This window comes from Phalaenopsis equestris, unplaced genomic scaffold (assembly GCF_001263595.1).
Source record: "Phalaenopsis equestris unplaced genomic scaffold, ASM126359v1 Scaffold232799, whole genome shotgun sequence".
NCBI classification, from domain to species: Eukaryota; Viridiplantae; Streptophyta; class Magnoliopsida; order Asparagales; family Orchidaceae; genus Phalaenopsis; species Phalaenopsis equestris.
In genome coordinates this window covers 417,335-437,708 of record NW_018250760.1, presented here as the reverse complement: position 1 = coordinate 437,708, position 20,374 = coordinate 417,335, and the positions used below count along the sequence as shown (strand labels likewise).

Genomic DNA, 20,374 nt, shown 5'->3' with positions numbered 1-20,374 from the left:
TCCTTTAGAGTTGTAAGTGGAGAGAGAAAGTGAGAGATTTTTTCTTCATTACATTTCTAAGAAAGAATTACGTTTTATTATAAAGAGACAAAGTGCTTAAAGTGAACTTCAAGGAATTTGCTTGAGAAGAAGTTTGAGATAAATTGTGCTCTTTCTATTTTTTTTGTTGTAAACTTATATTTATATAAAAAATCTATCTTCTGTAGTATTTTTCTCATGAATTCTGAGTAGTTTCTTTATCTTTTTTTCCTACAATGAGATATGATTTTGTCAAGAATTAATTTTGTTATGTAAGGTTTTAAATGTCAATAAATTATGATGATTCGAATTCTAATTTTTATTTACTTTTCGATCTGGCCAATTTAAATGTTAAAAATTGTTGAAAAACATAAGATCCGAAAGAGTTATGCTTTTTGCAACAAATTAATAGTCACATTCAATTTCATGGGTGAGAATGTAGTTCATGGGGTTGCGTATAAATAAATAGGGAAATATATCTTGATGGAGACAGAATTGGAGAATTTAAAGTGACAGATTAAAATCTCCAATTTGGTCCAGTTGCTTGAAACTAAAGTAAGATTGTTAGCCCTCAGGGAAGAAAGAAGTGAGAGCTCTGGAGTGGTAGCCAGTATCCTCTCAACATAACCACGAATTTAAGGACCAAACCCTGGATTAGTCAACGTTCTTTAAGCACTAAGATGGTAAAAAATATGATTGCTCATCTTTGACACAATACAATTTTATATGTATTTTAAATGATTTTAATTACTTCACAATTCATAAACTCATTGTAAAGAGGAAGAATGTTTTTTTAAAATTTGAAATTTTCGTTACAAAACTTTGTTTAGTCTTTATAAGTTTACTTTTAAAGTTTTTTAAAGTTTAGCAAATAGTTTAATTAACTTAATTCTTTTAACTGCATTTCATTTAGCATACAGTAAATTTACTTTAGATTTATTTTGCGTGCTTAAGTTTTGTAGTTTGAATATTATTTTTTTACATTATAACTATCAGAATTTTCAACTCTCTATGGGATCGATACATAGTACTTTATTAGAACCATGTATTACTTGAACGAGACGTATGCTTGCGTTATTATTACAATTTGGCAGTTTAAAGATTTTAAAAAATAAAATTACTTATACTTAATTTATTTTTATTGGGATTGAACTGCATATTTACTATTTATGTTGTCGTGTGTGTGTTATAATATTGCAGTATATTTGCAATGCACCACAAAACCGCGCATCAAACGACGACAACGGTGAATCAGATGGAAGTGATGAAAGACGAGCAGAGCGTGATTGGCAAAGAGATGCAGTGGAGTAATAACCAGGGATCGCCATTGCAAAACCCTAACAGAGCGTGTGTGTGAGCGTCGTTTTCATTAAAAAAAAATCTTATATATATTCTTCAACCACCCACGCTACATAATAGCTTAATAAGAGAGAACAGTCATAATCGATGCTAAAACTAGGAAGGCTAGAGTGATAAATGAATAAATTATAGAAATGGTGTCAGTGCATCTATTAATTATGAAGTAGAGAATATAAATGCAAATTGGATATCTATACTATTAAAAAGATTGAATTACAATCGAACTAGAAAACAAATGATACCCTGCTTTGTTAAAGATTGCACAACAAGAGGCCCGCCTCAATGCTTTTTACAAAAAAATGCAATCAGGCTTACGCCTCATTGTCCCAAGGCCCAAGGTGAGGCACATGCCTCACCCATGCTAAGGCATGTCAAAAAAAAACCTGAAAATTTTTTATGTTATCCGTAATTTTTTAAAACAAATTAAAGTAATATCAATATTTCTCATCCATTAACATTCACACCTAGCACATTAAATAATAAGAAATAGAACAAAAATGTGTCCATAAAAATTGAAGTAGTTGAAATTCTAATTATCAATATTATTATTTTAATTAATATTTTGATTGATAATTATTCATTTAAATGGACTAGGCCTAAAAATAATAAAGAATGAGAGAATATTGATACAACTAAAGATAAGATACAAAATAAATAATTTATTACATTGATGATTCTAATGAAAATTAGGTGATCGGAATAATAGGGGCTTTAAAAATAAAAAATTCAAATGTTGAAGACTTAATATATTTTTCTTTAAGTGGGGGTAGTAGAAGAGAAAAAGATTAATATTGAACTTATACTGATTATTATGTTTTGATGCTTTCGTATTTTAACTTAATATATTAGGTTATTTAATTTTTTTAATATTTGTAAAACTCATCTTATTTCATAATTTGATATTAGGATATTAACGTGTTACTTCAAATTTTTCGCAATTAATTACATTTGATTTATACTCTTGTTATATTACAATTTAATTTGTAATAAATTAAAAATATTAATATATTATTTTTTACCTTAGACTTTATAGTTTATATAATAATTATTAATTTATACAATTTTTTTTTTTAAAATTTGAGGCTTACGGCTCAAAACACCTAAGGCGTACGTCTCAACACATGAACGAAAAAAAATCCTTAATACCCATTATACAATATTAAACATGGAATTTTCCAACATTGAATTACCCTAAAAATAGCTTGAAGAACTGAACAAAAAAGAATGAAGAGGAATTCCCACCTATAAACGTGGGAAGTTAATTTAGTGTCGGGAAAAATACAAAATTTTAGGTTAGCCAAGGGGTCAATTAGTAGCATAAAACACTTATATAATTAAAAAAGGTTAGAGTACCAACTAGGATAAAAATTAAGTAAAAAAAATGGAGTAAGATGATTTCAACATACATAATGAAGAAAGCAGCAATCAAAGTAATGATATTGAAAGGTGTTTTCAAAAAGGCTCAAAAGGAAAAGTAAATAGAAGTAAATAGGGTCTCTACAGTACTAAAAAACACAACTAAAGAACAACAACACATGTAGTGATAAATTGACACAAAAGACAAATAGATTGAAAAAGTTCTTCAAAAATAACAGTGGTATGGTGATGAAGTTGCCAATGGTTTTGAACATGTTTATCATCATCACATGCACATGTATTAGAGCATTATTAGACGATTGTCCCAATCCTTGGCATCGATAGGTTCAGACTATGCTTGCTAGATTTCCTCATGCTCACTAATAATTGGCACTTCCTACTCAAAGCTTAGGTGCTTCTATGTTCGCTCAGTCTTCTTTGGCACATTGACGTAGCAACATCTCGCATTATAGCCTACTAATGGGGTTTATGTCGATAGTGGTAACTATATCTGGATCACACTCTAATCTTTCATGCATTTGCGATTATGACATTAGCATGTGTGCCATCACCAAGCGGTGCACTTGCATCCTTAACATCATCAACATACACAGCAACCCTTTGTTGGCTAGTTCTAGCTCATTATATTTCAATCTTTGCTCAATGTCTAGTTGTCGTCATGCATTCTCACTTTTCACGAAGTTGTTTTCATTTATGACTTCTAAGCCATCTTCTTCGATGCATGCTTTTCTAACCATCTGACTAGGCAAGGATACTCGCTTACGAGGCCTAAAAATTATGCTATGATTACTCTTGTTATCTGACAAACTAAGGTTGCTATTTCTCCTTTCATTGGCATCCGTCAATCTTACACTACAATCATTGAGGGGTTGATGGCTCAAATACTTTTAGAGGGCTCTACTACGCAATTTCCATCATTTTTCACAGAGAATCAAAACCTCAACAACAAAACAAATCTCCACATTTCAAAGAAAGTAGCTTTTAATTTAACTAAATATGAGATTTCTAAGCTTGCAACTCCATTCTCCTTCTCTATAGTGGGCAAATTATCTATAAGGTGTCTCAGTCTTGAGATTATTTGCAAAATTATGTCAGGTTTACAATTGATTGGAGCTTATTCTTTAAGGCTACTAAATCTTCGTGAGATTATTATCAAATTATTGGTGGAAGTATATTACTTTGGAATTTTCTCAAGCTGATGTGCATATGTTGACTTCCAAAGTGTATGTTAAAGTGATCCTCACACTTTCATTCATCCATGGAACCACCTACCACTCTGAGCTCGACTTCATTTCCACAATTTCACGTTCACTATTTGAATCAGCCAAAATTATATTATGAGTTCAACCTTTCAAAAACTCTTACATGTTGATGCTACAACCATTTGTCTTTGCGAACATTCCGTGTCAATGATTCTGATGGAAATCCACGTTACAATGACTTTATAAGGAAGCTTTGAATTGGCTCCTCTTCTTGTGCTTATTGGTAGCAACCAACAAGTTATTCTATTGTATTGCACCTCCTGAAAAATATTTTACTAGAAATATTCTGATCGCTAATAAGGTCAATCAAAATTGAAAAAATCACCTGATATTAATCATAACTGTCAGGAAAAATGACAGCATGCAAATGACAAAATTTATTTTCATTGGTGGTGGATGCAAATCATCATTCATTAGTTCAAGAATGAGCACACAATTAGGACCAAATTCCAGAAAGTAACATGGAATAAGAGTCTTTAGAGTCATCCCCTTACTGACTATGCATAAAGAAGGATATCAGAATCACATTGGCATTCAAAAACATTAGTACAGTTTCTTTAGAAAAGTTAGCATCTAATTCCCTTTTTATCATTTAGGGTGTCGATGCCACAAACTCTGAACGATTTTCTAATATAGAGATTTCATATTCTGCTCTCCAACACAGGAAGAAATACAAGGAAAAAGAATATATTGGCATTCTCCAATATTCACAAGATTACGAGCTAAAGGCCATAAATAAGATAGTTTTCAAAGATATCTTCACCGAAAAGATGAATATCAGTCTTTATGAATATCGTTGTCTTCATTATGTCGTCTTAAATTGTGATTTTTTTTTCAAATTTTAATCTAGCAATTTCTTCCGATTGCCTAGCACAAACCAAGCTCGAATTGAAGTTAAATGTTCATGTCCACCTCGAATCAAGATGAAATTGAACCAACTTGAAACCAAATTTGGGCCACATTAGATCTAATGACTTCTATCTGATCTTGAGCCTGAGCTGAATCTGCTTGAGATCAAATCATTGATACCCTACACCATGAAGATAAAGCATGGAACTAAACTCTCAAGTATAAACTAAAGATCAAGCATTGTAGCTAAAGCGTTCTAAAATGTTAGATTTAATACTTAGTAGCCTGGCAATCAAAATAAGGAATTTGGCATAAAAACTAAAGGAAAGAATTGAAAACAGAATACACAAAAAACAATAAATATGATTAAAAATAAGAACCACTCCACACAATGAGCAAATGAACTCCGCACATAAATGTTATTTCCAATTCAGGAGTATTAGACGGAAATACATCTCAATAACAACAATTAGAAGTAGAAAAAAATTTTAAGATAGTTGAGATACCTTTTTTATACCTCCAATCCAAATGAGCACAGTACCAACCATTGTCAAGTGCCTATGAAAAGTAAAGGAAAAGTAGTAAATTACCAAAGAAAAGCTGACACAACATGAGCTGCATGGATAATTTTTACAATTTTGATCAATAATCAGATGAAACAAATAATTACATTGTAAACTTAGGAGAAGTAAATAAGAATGAGGTAGTAAATGTGAACTTCCAATCCTTCTAGCACCTAATAATTCAAATCCACTTACAGAAGCCTGAAATAAAATATTAAGGGTGATAAAAAAAAAAACTAGAGTTCCGCATAAGTCTATAAACTGGATATTGGACCTTTACTAAAAGGAACTCTATGCACAATCTACACAAACATACAATCCCTTTATGAATTCCAGGCATTAGTAAACAAAGAGATGTTTATTAGTTGCTAGGCTTTGGGTCTTTCTACCAATGAAGTCCAACTTATCCCCAGTCACCATATGATTTCAGAACTGTATGCATGATAGAACACCAACCATTAAGCTCTTGGATAGACAAAATTACCTCGTTCATAACAGGAAGCTTTGGACCAAATTAACCAGTCAAAACTAAATTAAAATAATAGCTAGGCTATCAAAAACTAAATGAGGTCAATCCAGCTTAACATTGCACGTCATAAAATATAATAACTCGTGATATTATTTTTAAAATTACACACACACACACACACAATTAAGCATGCAAAGTTGATAGGCCCCAAAAATTAAAGAACTCTAAAAGCCTAAGCCCCAACAAGTGGCCAAATCGACAAGGCTTATGCTATGATAATTTTGCCCCTTTGGTGGGCATAATTGCCACAAATCATTATGTGATAGGTTCCAACAAAGCTATGCTTCCCATAACAAGCCAAGCAACATATCTTAGTTCTGTCCGTTTGATGAGCCTAATTATTGCAAAAATATAATCAGAGGTGATTCTCATCATAGAAATTCCAACTTAAAAGTTTGAAGTACATTTTCAACTAGCAAGAATTGAATCCAAGCCAAAAAAGGAAAAAAAAAAAAAAGATAGTCAGAGCTTATAGTAGATTATGATTTTCATATACAGTATTACTTTGAAAAAAATGACATGATAGCTGATGCATTGGAGTGGAAATTTAACTTATATTAAGAAACCAGAAAAATATTGAACTTTCATATTAAAGAACATGGTCAGAAATGAAGGCAAACTAAGAAAAAAAGCATAGAGCTGAGAGGGAGAAAAAAAAAGATGAGGAAAGCTACTTGTTGAAGGTCCATTGTCACTTTTTGGTGAACGACAATGCAATGAGTTGGTAGGCATTAAGGCTTGTGTGAGTTGCAGTTGTTTTTAAATTAAATTTGAGCTGGTGAGTTAAAACATGGTTACAATACCAAACATTCATAATTCCTAAAATGTATTTAAAGGATCAATATTTTATAATTATTAATTTGAGGAAAATTTTTCAATTGATGATCTCCAGTTGATGTATGATATTCAATATCTAATTCAAACAGGAAGGTATGCTTTCGTCTTTTACAAGCAAATTTTAAAAGTAATGTAAACTTGTTTGTAAGCAATTTATTAGAAAATTTTTCAGATTAAAAAGTAAAAGTTTGTGTCAATCTATTATGATTAAATAATAAATAAAAAATTATAAATTATGGAAAACACATGTTTGAAGTCTTATAAGCATACTAAAATTGTATTAAAATATTACACTTCAAAAGAAGAAAGTTTTATATTGATGAGTTACATATTGATGCAAAATGTTGAATAGCATATTCATTATGAATGAAATAAGTATTTAAATGTTTTATGATATTAAATGTAATTAGCATAGAAAAACGTCATATTATGGGGGATAGGTCAACAATATTATGCTATTTAAGTAGAACAACAAGCTAACAAAGTGAGCTCCAATGAGGAAAAATATCCTCAACCTCTCAATACTGATTTAAGAAATAATTCAAAAGCAAAGATGTAAGATTACACCTGGGGCTCTATTGAGCTTCATATCAAAATATGTGATATAAATCCAATAAAATTTACTCTCTTATGATGGTCAATGAACTCAGAGAATTATAATTGACATATTCTAAGGTTATGATATGCTATGATGTAGATGAAATTAAAAAATAAACATTAAATTGTGATTAATATGTTTTATAATTATTATTACAGTTAATTAATAGAGTGTATATGATGATTGCCCACTAGGAACTTTTTGCTATGATAACTCCATTATAACTATCTCACTATTATGCTAATCATCATTTAAGCATTTATTTCAAAATGATTATATACAATGCACCAAATTAGTCTATGATCAAGTTTTTAATCATACCCAGACAGTAGTTTATGATCAAACATCATAGCTCACTAGATTAATGATTTGCCTATGAAAGGATAAGATTGAGCCTATCTAAGAATCAAATTTTGAATGAGTCTAACAAAGAATCAAATGTTGAATTTACAACTCTATATCTTGATGCTGAGTTCTTGAGAAAGAAATAAAGCATGTTAAGTCAATGTATATGATGAAAGATTGATGTTACAAATGTTAGCACTAATATTTACTAAAAAGCTTGTAGTAGAATGAATGAAATATGTTGGGGGCCTCTATAACAGCTTATGTGAATAAAATGATGTCATCTCATTGGATTTATGTGAGTTTTAAATTATGTAATGTGTTTCAATTCGAGTTGTTCAAGTAATTCAATTTATCACCCAATATATTTTGATGGGATGAGTTTAGAAATGAATGTTGGCTGAGTTATTCTGCCTCTATTACATCTTATGCACAGCAAGGTGGTATCATTGTGAGGTGTGATATCATTAGTATAGATTATATCCTTCCATTTTGCAATTGCTTCTAAAGCATTGTAGAGCTTACATACCAGCACAAATTAAAGGTTCTCACTCAACATCGAGAGGAGTAACCAATCATAAGGGTTTTCATTCATAAACCAAATTATAAAATCGTCTATGAGGGAGAAATCTTTGAGTAGTTCATTTTCTAATATCAAATCTGCCTTTTGAGAAGAAATTTGAAGACCAGCAAAGTAGGGTGGGGATTTCGATTTCCATAGGACAAAATGTCACAAAAAAAAAAAAAGAATATGAAGTTGCAAGAAGATTTAGGCCCAAATTTGCTAAGTTCAACAAAAGGAAGGACTTAAAACGTACAAAATAACAGTTGAACAATTTGACTTGACTTTACAAGGTATCAGCTTCAATCACCCATGGTAATGTGATCGTACAAACAGAAGAGACTCTAAAAAAACAAGGAGTTTCCTAATAAGCACTGAAATTTATCAAATCAATAATCAAATGTAGAAACAGTATATAACAAACATCAAACAATACGCAGATAAACAATTTGTGTAAAGCTCTGAATATAGGGAATATAAGTTGCTTAATGGACAGTTTAAAACATGCATAAAAAATTGTTGTCATGGCAAAATATAGGAGGCAGATCATATCATAATTACTAAGAAATAGAAAAGAAAACAAACATCAGTACCCCTGACAACGGTACCATCCAACCATTTTCTTGGGACCAATGAAGAGATGGGCGCAAATCTTTGCAAAGTGCTTCATAAGAACTTCCTTGTCCAATGGGAGGATCTGGTAATTTAATCTGAACAAAGCAGAAAAGGATATCAAATTTTAGAATAATAAGCTTGAAAAGCTAATGTTTAAAGAGTGAAAACTTATTAATTCATAATATATATTACCAAATGTTAAATAAATAAAAAAACGTCAGGATCTTCCAACTCACCCAACTCTTTCACAAGTGGAACGGAAACTTTATATCACCATAATTAATAAAATCAAACATACGCATTTTAAATTATCTAAATGCATATTATTAAGTTACAATGAGATTGAAAGTTCCCTCAAAAAATCCCAAACAATAAAGATCGCCATTTGGGCTTCTCTTATATTTTTAATATCAATTTTCTTTTAGAAAAGAAATAAATTTCTTTGTTTAAAATCTAAAATAATAAAAAAGACCAAATTGCATTCATCTTAACAAATTACTATCTAACATAGTATGCCATATGCTCCAATAATTAATTTAATTTAACCTAAATTACTATTTAAATTTAATTCCAAAAAACTTTTAGTTTCTACTAATTATAAAATGTAGATAAATTTCAAATACAACTTCAAATATTTAAGGAGAATAGAAAGAGAATATCTGTAAACTTTAAAGCCAGACATACGATGATAGCTCAATTTCAAAATATGATTTTCTTGATTATAATATAATCTATATGCTAAATTAATTTTTCTTTGTTTATTCCTCAGTATACATAAAAAATAAGGTGAAAATATTTTTTCTTCCGATTTTTGCAAGTTTAAAACTGATCTTAAATAAAAGCTTCAACAAATTTATATTTATAGAAAATTTTAATAAGTTTCAATTTATCATTTCTGTATAATTAAATAATATTTTATTAATTTATCCTTCAAAATTAGACTCAAAGATTCAAGATCGTTTGAAAATCAAGTCAATATTTAATACAAATCAAACTTAAATTGAAATCGATGAAAAAACTAACAAGCTAAATTGTAACGCCCGAATTTCGAGAAACCCGGTAAATTTAGCACATTTGAAAAATAGCTCAAATTTTGCATCTTCCAGAATTCGATCAAAATAAATTTATAAAATTCTATGTATGAAATCGATTAATTCCATATAAAGCACCAAGTATGAACTATGAATGGTTTGGGAGATTTAAAAAATGAAAGTTATAAGTATAATTAAATTAATTAAACCTAATTTTTTTCTAAAATCTCATACCCTTACTATTCTCAAACGACCTTCACTCCTTATAGTACTTGTTTTCGGTCGATTAGGGTCTCCAGGGCTCCGATTTCCTTCCCTCTCTCCTAAATTTTTGCTCCCTCACTTGGTTTCCCTCACGTGATAGACACTTAAAGATATTTCATTCTTCTAAGCCACATGCTTTCAACGGTGTTAGTGACCCTATTGTTGCTAAAGATTGGCTTCTGAAGATTGAAAAAATTTTGGATGTTACGTATTATCTGGAAAAAAAAAAGTAATTATTGCCACTTTCATGTTAGAAAGCGAGGCAGAAAGATGGTGGCAGGCAAAACACAAAGAAAAGTTACAGCTGACACATCTTCCACAAATTCAGTGGGATGACTTTGTCAAGATCTTCAAAGATTGGTTCATTCCACCTTCAGTTAGATTAATATTGCAATGCAAGTTCTTCAATCTAATTCAGAGGTCCAAGACAAATATACAATATGAGGCAGAATTCACATATCTTTCAAGATACGCACCTCACTATATTAGCACCCAAGAGAAAGAGCGTCATAGATTTCTACGAGGTCTCAAATATCAGTTGAGGCTAGCATTTCTCCATTTGAAATAAGTGATTTCTCAATACTTGTTGAAAGGACAAGTAAAATCGAAAATGAGCTAAACATTTTCAGACAGTAGTGGCAATTTAGGGTAATTAAACGAAAGGGTTTTGGCAAGGAAAACTACTCTCAAAGCAAGAAAATTAAATCAGAAGGTAAACAGATGCAGCCCATTCATAAAACCCAGATTGTGAAAATGTGAAAAAAGACATTTTGGGCAGTATTTGATTGGTTCAAAAAAAATGTTACAATTGTGAATAGTCAGGGCATATTCAATTTGTCACGACTCGACTCGATTCTTAAAATTAACTAAGGTAAGTACTATAGTGAGACAGTATTAACATCTAACTAATTATCCAAAAAATGTTTCAGCAACTTCCAATATATAAAATATTCGCAATCCACATAATGTAATAAATTTAAATCATCCAATAACAACATCCACAGACAACATTTTAATCTAGAACTGAACAGTAAATCAAAACCTGACAGGAGCACAGAACACTATCATAAAAAAAATACCTAGCAACAGTGATCATTCTCCGATAGAGCAAGTCTCTCCTATTAAGCATATCAATCTAAAACTTTTCTTCTTGAAAAAAAAAATTTAATTTCAACTGTAAGTATAACTTAGTGAGTAATTGTAATATAATACGTATTAAATTTATATATTATGCTATGCATGAATGACCAGAAAAAAATACAGTTAGTTTCATTAAAATTTTAAATTTATCTCATCATTTCACTTTAAGTATTTACTGTTTCTAATCTCTTTAATAGGCATCACAAAATTATTGTCATACCCGAAAGTATCCTAAAAAATATGTTCGAAGACACCTCAAAATGTGTCCGAAGACACTCTAAAAAATGTACCTAAAGGTACATTTTTATAATTTCATTTAACGTGCACAAGTACATTGTATCCCCTGTCAGTATCATCTGGTGGTAATCCTGTATGGCTTAAACATTTAACTTTCATTTCATTTAAATTACATCCTTTCAAAGACATTAAGCATTCTTTTTCCTTTTCCCCTTTCTTTTCCTTTCAATCTTAAGCTACAATATGCATACAAATATAATTGTCAAAGGCATTAAAGAAATTCTTTATTAAATAAATTTTAAATTTAATATAGATAAGAAAATAATTATTCACTTGCATAGCTTGCTTGCCACACCAACTCCCAAACCCTTGATTTTCTAGGCTTAAACGTGCTTCAACATAAATTATAATTAAAGATTAATATTTTATTAATATCAATTCAAAATTAAGTAAACTAAAATTTAATTTAAGACATCTTTTCATTTAAAATTATAAGTTTTCTAACTCAAATTCAAGGGATTAACAGACTTTCTTCCTCACTTTCTAATAGTAATAAAGTTCTATAACATTAATTAATTAACGTAGCTAATTACGTCATTAATTTCATTAATGACATAATGTTTAACATGTACCTTAAAAGTTTCAGGTCAATCTCCTCCCTTTTTCGCTCCCTTCACAACTAGTTTCCTTTCAAAGTGAAAATCTCTATATTAAAGCCTTGATTAAATTGACACATAAAAATTAGCATACTATTCTTACCTTAATATAAGGCTCAATTCCACTCTTCTAGTACAGCTTGACCTCTCCTCTCGCTTTCTAATATTAAAATTATAAGTTTTCTTACTCAAATTCAAGGGATTAACAGACTTTCTTCTTCACTTTCTAATATTAATGATGTTCTATAACATTAATCAATTAGCGTAGCTAATTACGTCATTAATTTCATTAATAACACAAGGTTTAACATGTACCTAAAAAGTTTCATGTCAATCTCCTCCCTTTTTTGCTCCCTTCACAACTAGTTTCCTTTCAAAGCCAAAATCTCTATATTAAAGTCTTGATTAAATTGACACATAAAAATTAGCATAATATTCTTACCTTAATATAAGGCTCAATTCCACTCTTCTAGTACAGCTTGACCTCTCCTCTCGCATCACAACTTTTCTAATTAAAAATATTTAATAAAATTTACCTGTTTAGGCTGAGTCGACAATCCTAACTCACACACTCGAGCTTCGGCGTCGTTCCTCTTCTTAGATCTCGGTTTCACAAGGCTTCCTTCCTCTACTATGCGAGCACAGCGCCGAAGGTTTCACCTCCTCCCTCCTCAAATTCGACTCAAACCAAAACATACGTTGCCACCATCTATGCCTTCCTTCTTTCAGCTAGACGCAAACAACATCCACAGGCTTGATCTTCCTCCTCTTCCTCTGCACGAGCACACAATGTCGATGTCTCCTCCACTCCTGAGCACTCCTACGCACAGCACTAGTGAAGAAGTTGTAGCGCTTCTTCTAGAGACTTCTTTCTTCTACTAGGGCACGGTAGGTTTCTCCTCTCGATCTCTCCCATTCTCACTCAATATGTTTGATTCGATCAAAAGAGTTGTGACTGTTATGTTATAACTGAAGGGATGTGTCGATTAGGGTTATTATTATTATTATTATTATTATTACAATCTTCCCTCCTTGAAAGAATTTCGTCCTCGAAATTTGAAAATAAAAATGAAAGTGAATATACCTTAATCGAAAAACTGTGGATATATTTCTTGTATCTCAGAGACATTCTCTCAAGTAGCATCATTTTCTAATCCATGTTTCCATAAAATCTTCATAAAAGGAATTTCTCTGTTATGTAGCTTTTTGACCTGATAATCCAATATCCTTTCAGGCTCCTCAATATACGTCAGATCAGGCTGAATATCAACTGAGTCTGCAATCACCCTCCTGGTTTCATCTATAATATACTTTCTCAATGAATGAATATGGAAAACAATATGCACTTCCTGCATATGAGCTAGTAAAGCCAATATGTAAGCTATCTTCTCTACCATTTCTACAATCTCAAATGGACCAACATATCTGGGGCTCAATTTTCTTGTCTTCCCAAAACATTGCACACCCTTCAATGGTCTGGCCTTCACGAAAAAAACTCTCCAAATTCAAAATCAACAGGTCTATGTTTGGCAACATAGTACTTCCTTCGTCTCTCTTGTACTGCCTCCACACTGTCTCAAATCGGTCTAATTTTTCTTTGTAGCATCATGAGACAAATCAACGCCAATGATCTTTCTTTCACCTGTTTTAGCCCATCATAAAGGTGTAATGCAATTCCTTCCATATAAGGCATCATATGGAGTCATCTCAATACTAGTCGGGTAACTGTTATTATAAGCAAACACTACGAAAGGTATATGTGATTCCCAATTTCCACCAAATTCAAGGACACATAACCTTAGTAGATCCTCCAAGATCTTCCTTGGATAGTCCTCTCTGACTAACCATCTGTTTGAGGGTGAAATATTGTATTGAAAGTCAATCAAGTACCCAAAGCTTCCTAAACTTTCTTCCATAATTTGGAAGTAAACTTGTCCTCTCTGTCAGAGACAATAGACTTCAACTGAGTCTGACAATCCAATATCCATAAAATCTTCACAAAAGGGATTTCTCTGTTACGTAGCTTTTTGACCTGATAATCCAATATCCTTTCAGGCTCCTCAATATACGTCAGATCAGGCTGAATATCAACTGAGTCTGCTATCACCCTCCTGGCTTCATCTATAATATACTTTCTCAATGAAGAAATATGGAAAACAATATGCACTCCCTGCATATGAGCTGGTATAGCCAATATGTAAGCAATCTTACCGACCATTTCTACAATCTCAAATGGACCAACCTTACCAACCATTTCTATAATCTCAAATGGACCAACATATCTGGGGCTCAATTTTCCTGTCTTCCCAAAACATTGCACACCCTTCAATGGTTTGGCCTTCACGAAAAAAAACTCTCCAACTTCAAAATCAACAAGTCTATGTTTGTCATCATAGTACTTCCTTTGTCTGTCTTGTACTGCCTCCACCCTTTCTCAAATCAATCTAATTTTTCTCTGTAGCATCATGAGACAGATCAACTCCAATGATCTTTCTTTCACCTGTTTTAGCCCATCATAAAGGTGTCATGCACTTCCTTCCATATAAGGCATCATATGGAGTCATCCCAATACCAGTCGGGTAATTTTTATTATAAGCAAACTCTACTAAAGGTATATGTGATTCCCAATTTCCACCAAAGTCAAGGACACATAATCTTAGTAGATCCTCCAAGATCTTCCGTGGATAGTCCTCTTTGACTGACCATGAGGGTGAAATGTTGTACTAAAGTCAATCGAGTACCAAAAGCTTCCTGAACTTTCTTCCATAATCTGGAAATAAACCTGTCATCTCTGTCAGAGACAATAGACTTCAGCACTCCATGCAACCTCAAAATTTAATCAACATATAATTTGACTAGTTTCTCAATTGAATTTGTCTGTCTACTAGGTTTGAAATGGGCAGGCTTAGTAGATCGATAATCACCCATATGGCATCACGACCATGACGAGATCTAAGCAAACCAATCACAAAATCCATGACAATCTCCTCTCATTTCCAATATGGAATCAGTAAAAGTTGCAACTGACCTTCAAGAATGCTGGTCCGAAACAGCAGAATGGAGGTCTGACGTCACAATCCCAAAACGATGATAAATGCCATTATGATAGAAGCATTTCTAGAGAAGCCAAACAGTCAAATGAAAGGCGGGCATTCTCTGCAACGGAAAGGAGAAGCACCACTCTCTCAAACAAAAGCCTTAAATGTCCCACTAATCCATGCAAAAGTAAGCAATTTGAACTTTAAGTTGAAAATAAACAAAGAAAACACTTCTCAGCAAAGACACCATCATTATGTGCAAAAGAAGAGAGATTGTCATACACAAATCAATTAACAATTTGATATAATAAAAATATCCACAAGTTCTTCTACAACATTGCAAGATAACTCACAATTTTCAAAGAAAAACAAATAAAAAAGGGATTTATGGCTAACCAATTTGAAATATAAAAGAATAGACCATCACCTAATATAAATATTAGGAAACAAAAAACATATCCATAACTATTAGTAGCATGTAGCAAACATCTTAACAAAATAAAAAAAAATCAAAAAATACGTTAAGTACTCTACTATAAATTTTTTTAGAATAAGTATACGGAAAAAAAAGGAAAATTGCTACCAGATAGCATCTTTGAAGAAACAAATTACGAATGAATACAACTCACCAACAATAGTTGAGAAAAAAAGAAAAATGTAATGAAACAGAAATTCGTTACTTGGCAATCATTCTGCCCTTTAAGTAACATGCTAGGACAGGTAAGTACAAATTGAGAGGCATTCTAAGAAAATAGAAAGCCTTTAAATCACTAAAAAAAATATGGACGTAAGAGAAAAACAAAAAAAGTTGTCAAAATAATACCTGAACTTTATCGCTCCCTAAAATTTGTGTTATTCTACCAGACCAAAAACAACCATCACACCACCAATCAACCAAATCCCCAACTTTCCATGAATCATTAACAATGACTATCACATCAGATTCTGGAAGGACATCTGGTAATTCACTCTCACGATAAAAAGGTGGGTAACGTGGGCGAACCATTATTTCATATTTATTATGTAGACCAAATCCTTGGTTTGCATAGGGAGGCTTTTGATACAGTTTTAACCATCTTTTTTCTGCATTCAGACACAAATAAATAATCATAAGAAAGGGATTAACCGCAATGACCAAGTAGATATAAAAAGGCAAGATGTTGAATAACAGAAAAGATCTAGAACAAGAAAATTGGCAAAAAGCATGTCAAATACATGAAGTTTGCGACATGTTTCAAGCCAAAATTGATCATAAACAGCAGAGTTTGTATCATACAATGTGCTAGAAAATGGCAAAGAGAGACTAGAAATGAAGAAAAAATGACTTAACAAAAAAAATAAAAATTCAAAACTGTCAATTCATATTTTTAAATCCTCATCACCCAACTTAGGCCTGGTCCTCATACAGATTACCATAAAATATTTTAATATTACCATATTTTACTGATAAAATATCCATGGAAAGGTATGAATATATATATATGCTAGAAATATATATATATATATATATGTATGTATGTATGTATGTATGTATATTTCACGATGTCGACAGCGGTCGAGAGCTCAAGCTCTGCAAGGGTTTACAATAGAAATTTCCTTCGCATTTGATTCTACCGCTTGAAGGAGAGGGGCTCGAAACTCATTTCGTCGACTCTTGCTCCCGTCTGCGTCGGCATTATCGGTCGCAGATTCAGCGTCGGCGTGCCGTCGGCGTGCGTCGGGCGCCTGCGTCGTTTCGACGCTGCAATCCCTGCTTCTGCGTCTGACGTTTCTTTTCTTCTGTTTCGACCTTCTGCTTCGACGTTTCTTCATTTTGATTGTTTGCGTCTGTGCTTCTCTCCAGCCTGACACCGTGGCCCGATACCGTGTTTCCCTACACAGTGTCGTTTTGTCTGCTTCTCGTTGCAGGTGATCGCCAGCACCTCTTCTTGCTCTAATGGCTCTTCCTTGTTCTTTGTCTGAACCGGAAAATGCCACATTTGCCCACATAGTGGATAACCCTCAGGTGGAGTCCGCGGTGGTATTCCCCTTAAGCTACAAGGATTTTTACTATGGTACAGATGATTGTCCTTTTGTTAAGAAGGGAAGTATGAAAGATCAAAAACCAACAATTTTTTTTCTGACTCAGAAATTTCTACCCTGAATAAAAAATTCAAGCTTGCTCTTATTGAAAAAATTCAGTGGGGGCAAACGCCTATGGATGTTATAAGAAAGAATGTTGAATATCTTAAGCTAGTAGACAAGTGAAAAATGGGACTCATGGATGGGAGACATGTGTTGACTCAATTAACAACGGCTGAAGACTAAACCTGAATTTCCTCCAAGAAATATCTTAATATTGCGGGCAAATCAATGAAGTTACTCAAGTGATCTCCTGATTTTGACTCAAATCATGAAACTCTCACTGTAATAGTATGGTTTAGTCTACTTAGTTTCAAGTTGCAATTTTTTCACCATCAGGTTATCTACTCTATTGGGGTCATCCTTGGGGATCCTTTGAAATTAGATCTGTATACTTTCAACCTAACCAGACCTTCAGTGGTCAGAACAGTTTTGGAAAGAGATATTACTTTACCTGATGTTACTGAAGTCTCGCTGGGCACAACCCATAATGGATATTGGCAACAAATCGTCATGGAACACAAACCCTCATATTGTACCCACTATAAGATGTTTGGGCATATCCTTCATAAATCTCACAAGTTTCATCCTGATTTGAAAGCTAAGATTCAAATGAATAAGAATGGGCCTAACCCAACCACTCCGGACATTTTAGCTCCACCTGGGGAGAATATTGTTGCCCCTGTGCCACCCTGACATTGTTGTTACTGTTACTGCAAATGATGTGATGCTGACACCTTCAAACCACATAGAAAAAAATATTGATGGACTATTACCTATAAAGAACGGTGTTCAAATTGATAATCAGAAGAACCTCGCAGCTCCCCCTCTTCAAGAAGTATCCGGTATAGAGGCAACCCATAATTCACAGATATTAGAACCTATTGTGGGTACTACGGTTGGTAATCCTTCTACTTCAGCTCTACCACATCATCATACTGATTTTTCGGATGAAAAATGGCATGTTTACACTTTTAGGAGAAAGAAGAAGAATGAAGATTTATTTAAGCTCAAGAATCTTATGAATGATACTTTGGTAACGTCGGGTAATGTTACGCATCTTACCAATCTGCTAGCTGGATCCCTTCCGAGAACTAGAGCCAGAGGCAGAGCAAGATTGGGATGACCCTCATTATTTTCAGCGCCCGGGTGGTTTAGGGCTTTTTTATATTAATATGTACCCCTTTTTAACTTTTTAGAGTGTGTTGTATCGTGTGGGTTGGGTGACTATTTTTAGACCCACCCATACAGCCTATCTGTATCTTTTTTCTTTAATATATTAGCCTTGGACTTTAATATATATATATATATATATATATATATAAATATATATAACAGTCATTAGCGCCCTCTGCGTCGTCCACTGACGCTCGCTCGCTCGCTCCCCTACGCTCGTCTTCTCTGCGACGTTCCTTCGCGCCAGCAACACAGGGCTTGTCTGTGACGATCGATAGAAACTGCGGCGAGCCGATCGACTGCGTCTGTGTCGATCGATAGAAATGGCATCAGGGCGTTCCTCCTACGCCGCTGCCCTCGCCAGTGATAACCCCGTCTCCGGCCCTCTTTCCAATATGTTTCTGCAACAATACCATGACAATTTTGTTCTTGGCATTGAAACTGAATTTCTCAAAAAAGCTTCCCGTAAAAACGGCAAACCTGCAATCTTTCTCACTGAGGCAGAAATCTCCACCCTAGTCGCACCCTGCCGACTGTTCTTAATAGGTAAGTTTCTTTATGGAAACCCTAAACTTGAATTAATTCGAAAGGATTTTGAGCAAATGAAGCTGAAAGGGGGAATGGTCGGCACACTCTCATCCAATTATCAAATGATGAAGACTACGCCCATTTGTTTGCAAGAAGACTCCTTTGAATAGACAACCAGGTTATGAAGGTTTTAAAATGGATTGTGGATTTTGACCCTCGCACTGAACCTCCTATCATTCCTGTTTGGCTGCGCTTCCAAGGTTCACCTTTTTGATCAAGAGCTTCTCTTCGCTTTAGCGATGGTATACGGTAAACCCCTCAAAACTGACACGCCTACAGTGAATCTAACTCGGCCTTCAGAAGCCAGAATTTTGATAGAAAGGGATATTACTTTACCTTTTTCGGAACAAAAAATGGATTGAAACGTCATATCAGGGTTTTTGGCAGCAAGCAGAAGTTGAACAGATACCACTTTATTGCACTCATTGTCTGTATTCACTGCCGTATGTTTGGACGTTCTCCTTCTCAATGTTATCAGTTGCATCCAAACTTAAAACCTTCAAGTAAAAACGCTTATGGATCTGCCCCACCTCATACCTGTCCCTCCTCTGCCCCTGAGTGCATTCCACAAACTATTGAAACACTGGTTGATCAATGCCAGCTCCGCCTCCCACTACCGGAGACAATACTCTCTCTGTTCTTTCGACTGATATATTGGCAGATGGTTTACTTGGGCCCGGCAATCAGGATAGTATTGAAACTCCACATCCCCAGGATGCTTCAGGTGTTGAAGAGACATGCTTACCATCTCTTCAGAATCAGAATGTTATTACTGCTAGTCAGGAGCTCGGGGCTCATTCTCTCCTACATGTCCAACAATCTGTTGACCACACTGATCAGATGAGCCAGTCGTCGGATGAGGAATGGCAGGTTTACACATCTAGAAACAAAAAGAAGAATGGAGGCACACCCCAGCTTGAGAACTTAATGGATGATACCCTAGTAACTTTGGGTAATGGAACATACTCAACAATTTGTTAGCTTTCTCTGGTCCTAGAACCAGAGGCAGAGGCAAGACCAAGCTGACTCGTGCCTAGCAGCTTATTTCCTATCAGTTTTGTTTTTCTTTTCCTTTTTTGTGTTTTATCTATGTTTCATCATTTTAGGATGCTAGTGTCTGATGTATCGTATGGGTAGGGCACCTTTTTTTGGGTCCTCTCATACAACCTCTATGTATCTTTTCAATTTCAATAAAATTAGCCCTTGGGC

The 20,374-nt window shown here is 33.5% G+C and overlaps 1 protein-coding gene across 1 annotated transcript in view; it reads right to left on the bottom strand.

Annotated features, from left to right (window-relative positions):
- Window positions 1-20,374, bottom strand: part of LOC110038419 — a 76,415-nt gene that overhangs the window by 27,856 nt on the left and 28,185 nt on the right. Inside the window, exons 5-7 of the mRNA XM_020743266.1 lie at window positions 16,104-16,363; window positions 8,893-9,009; window positions 5,372-5,423 (exon numbers count right to left, since the gene is read on the bottom strand). Coding sequence (XP_020598925.1) covers window positions 5,372-5,423; window positions 8,893-9,009; window positions 16,104-16,363 — 429 coding nt within the window. The remainder of the gene's footprint in view (window positions 1-5,371; window positions 5,424-8,892; window positions 9,010-16,103; window positions 16,364-20,374) is intronic.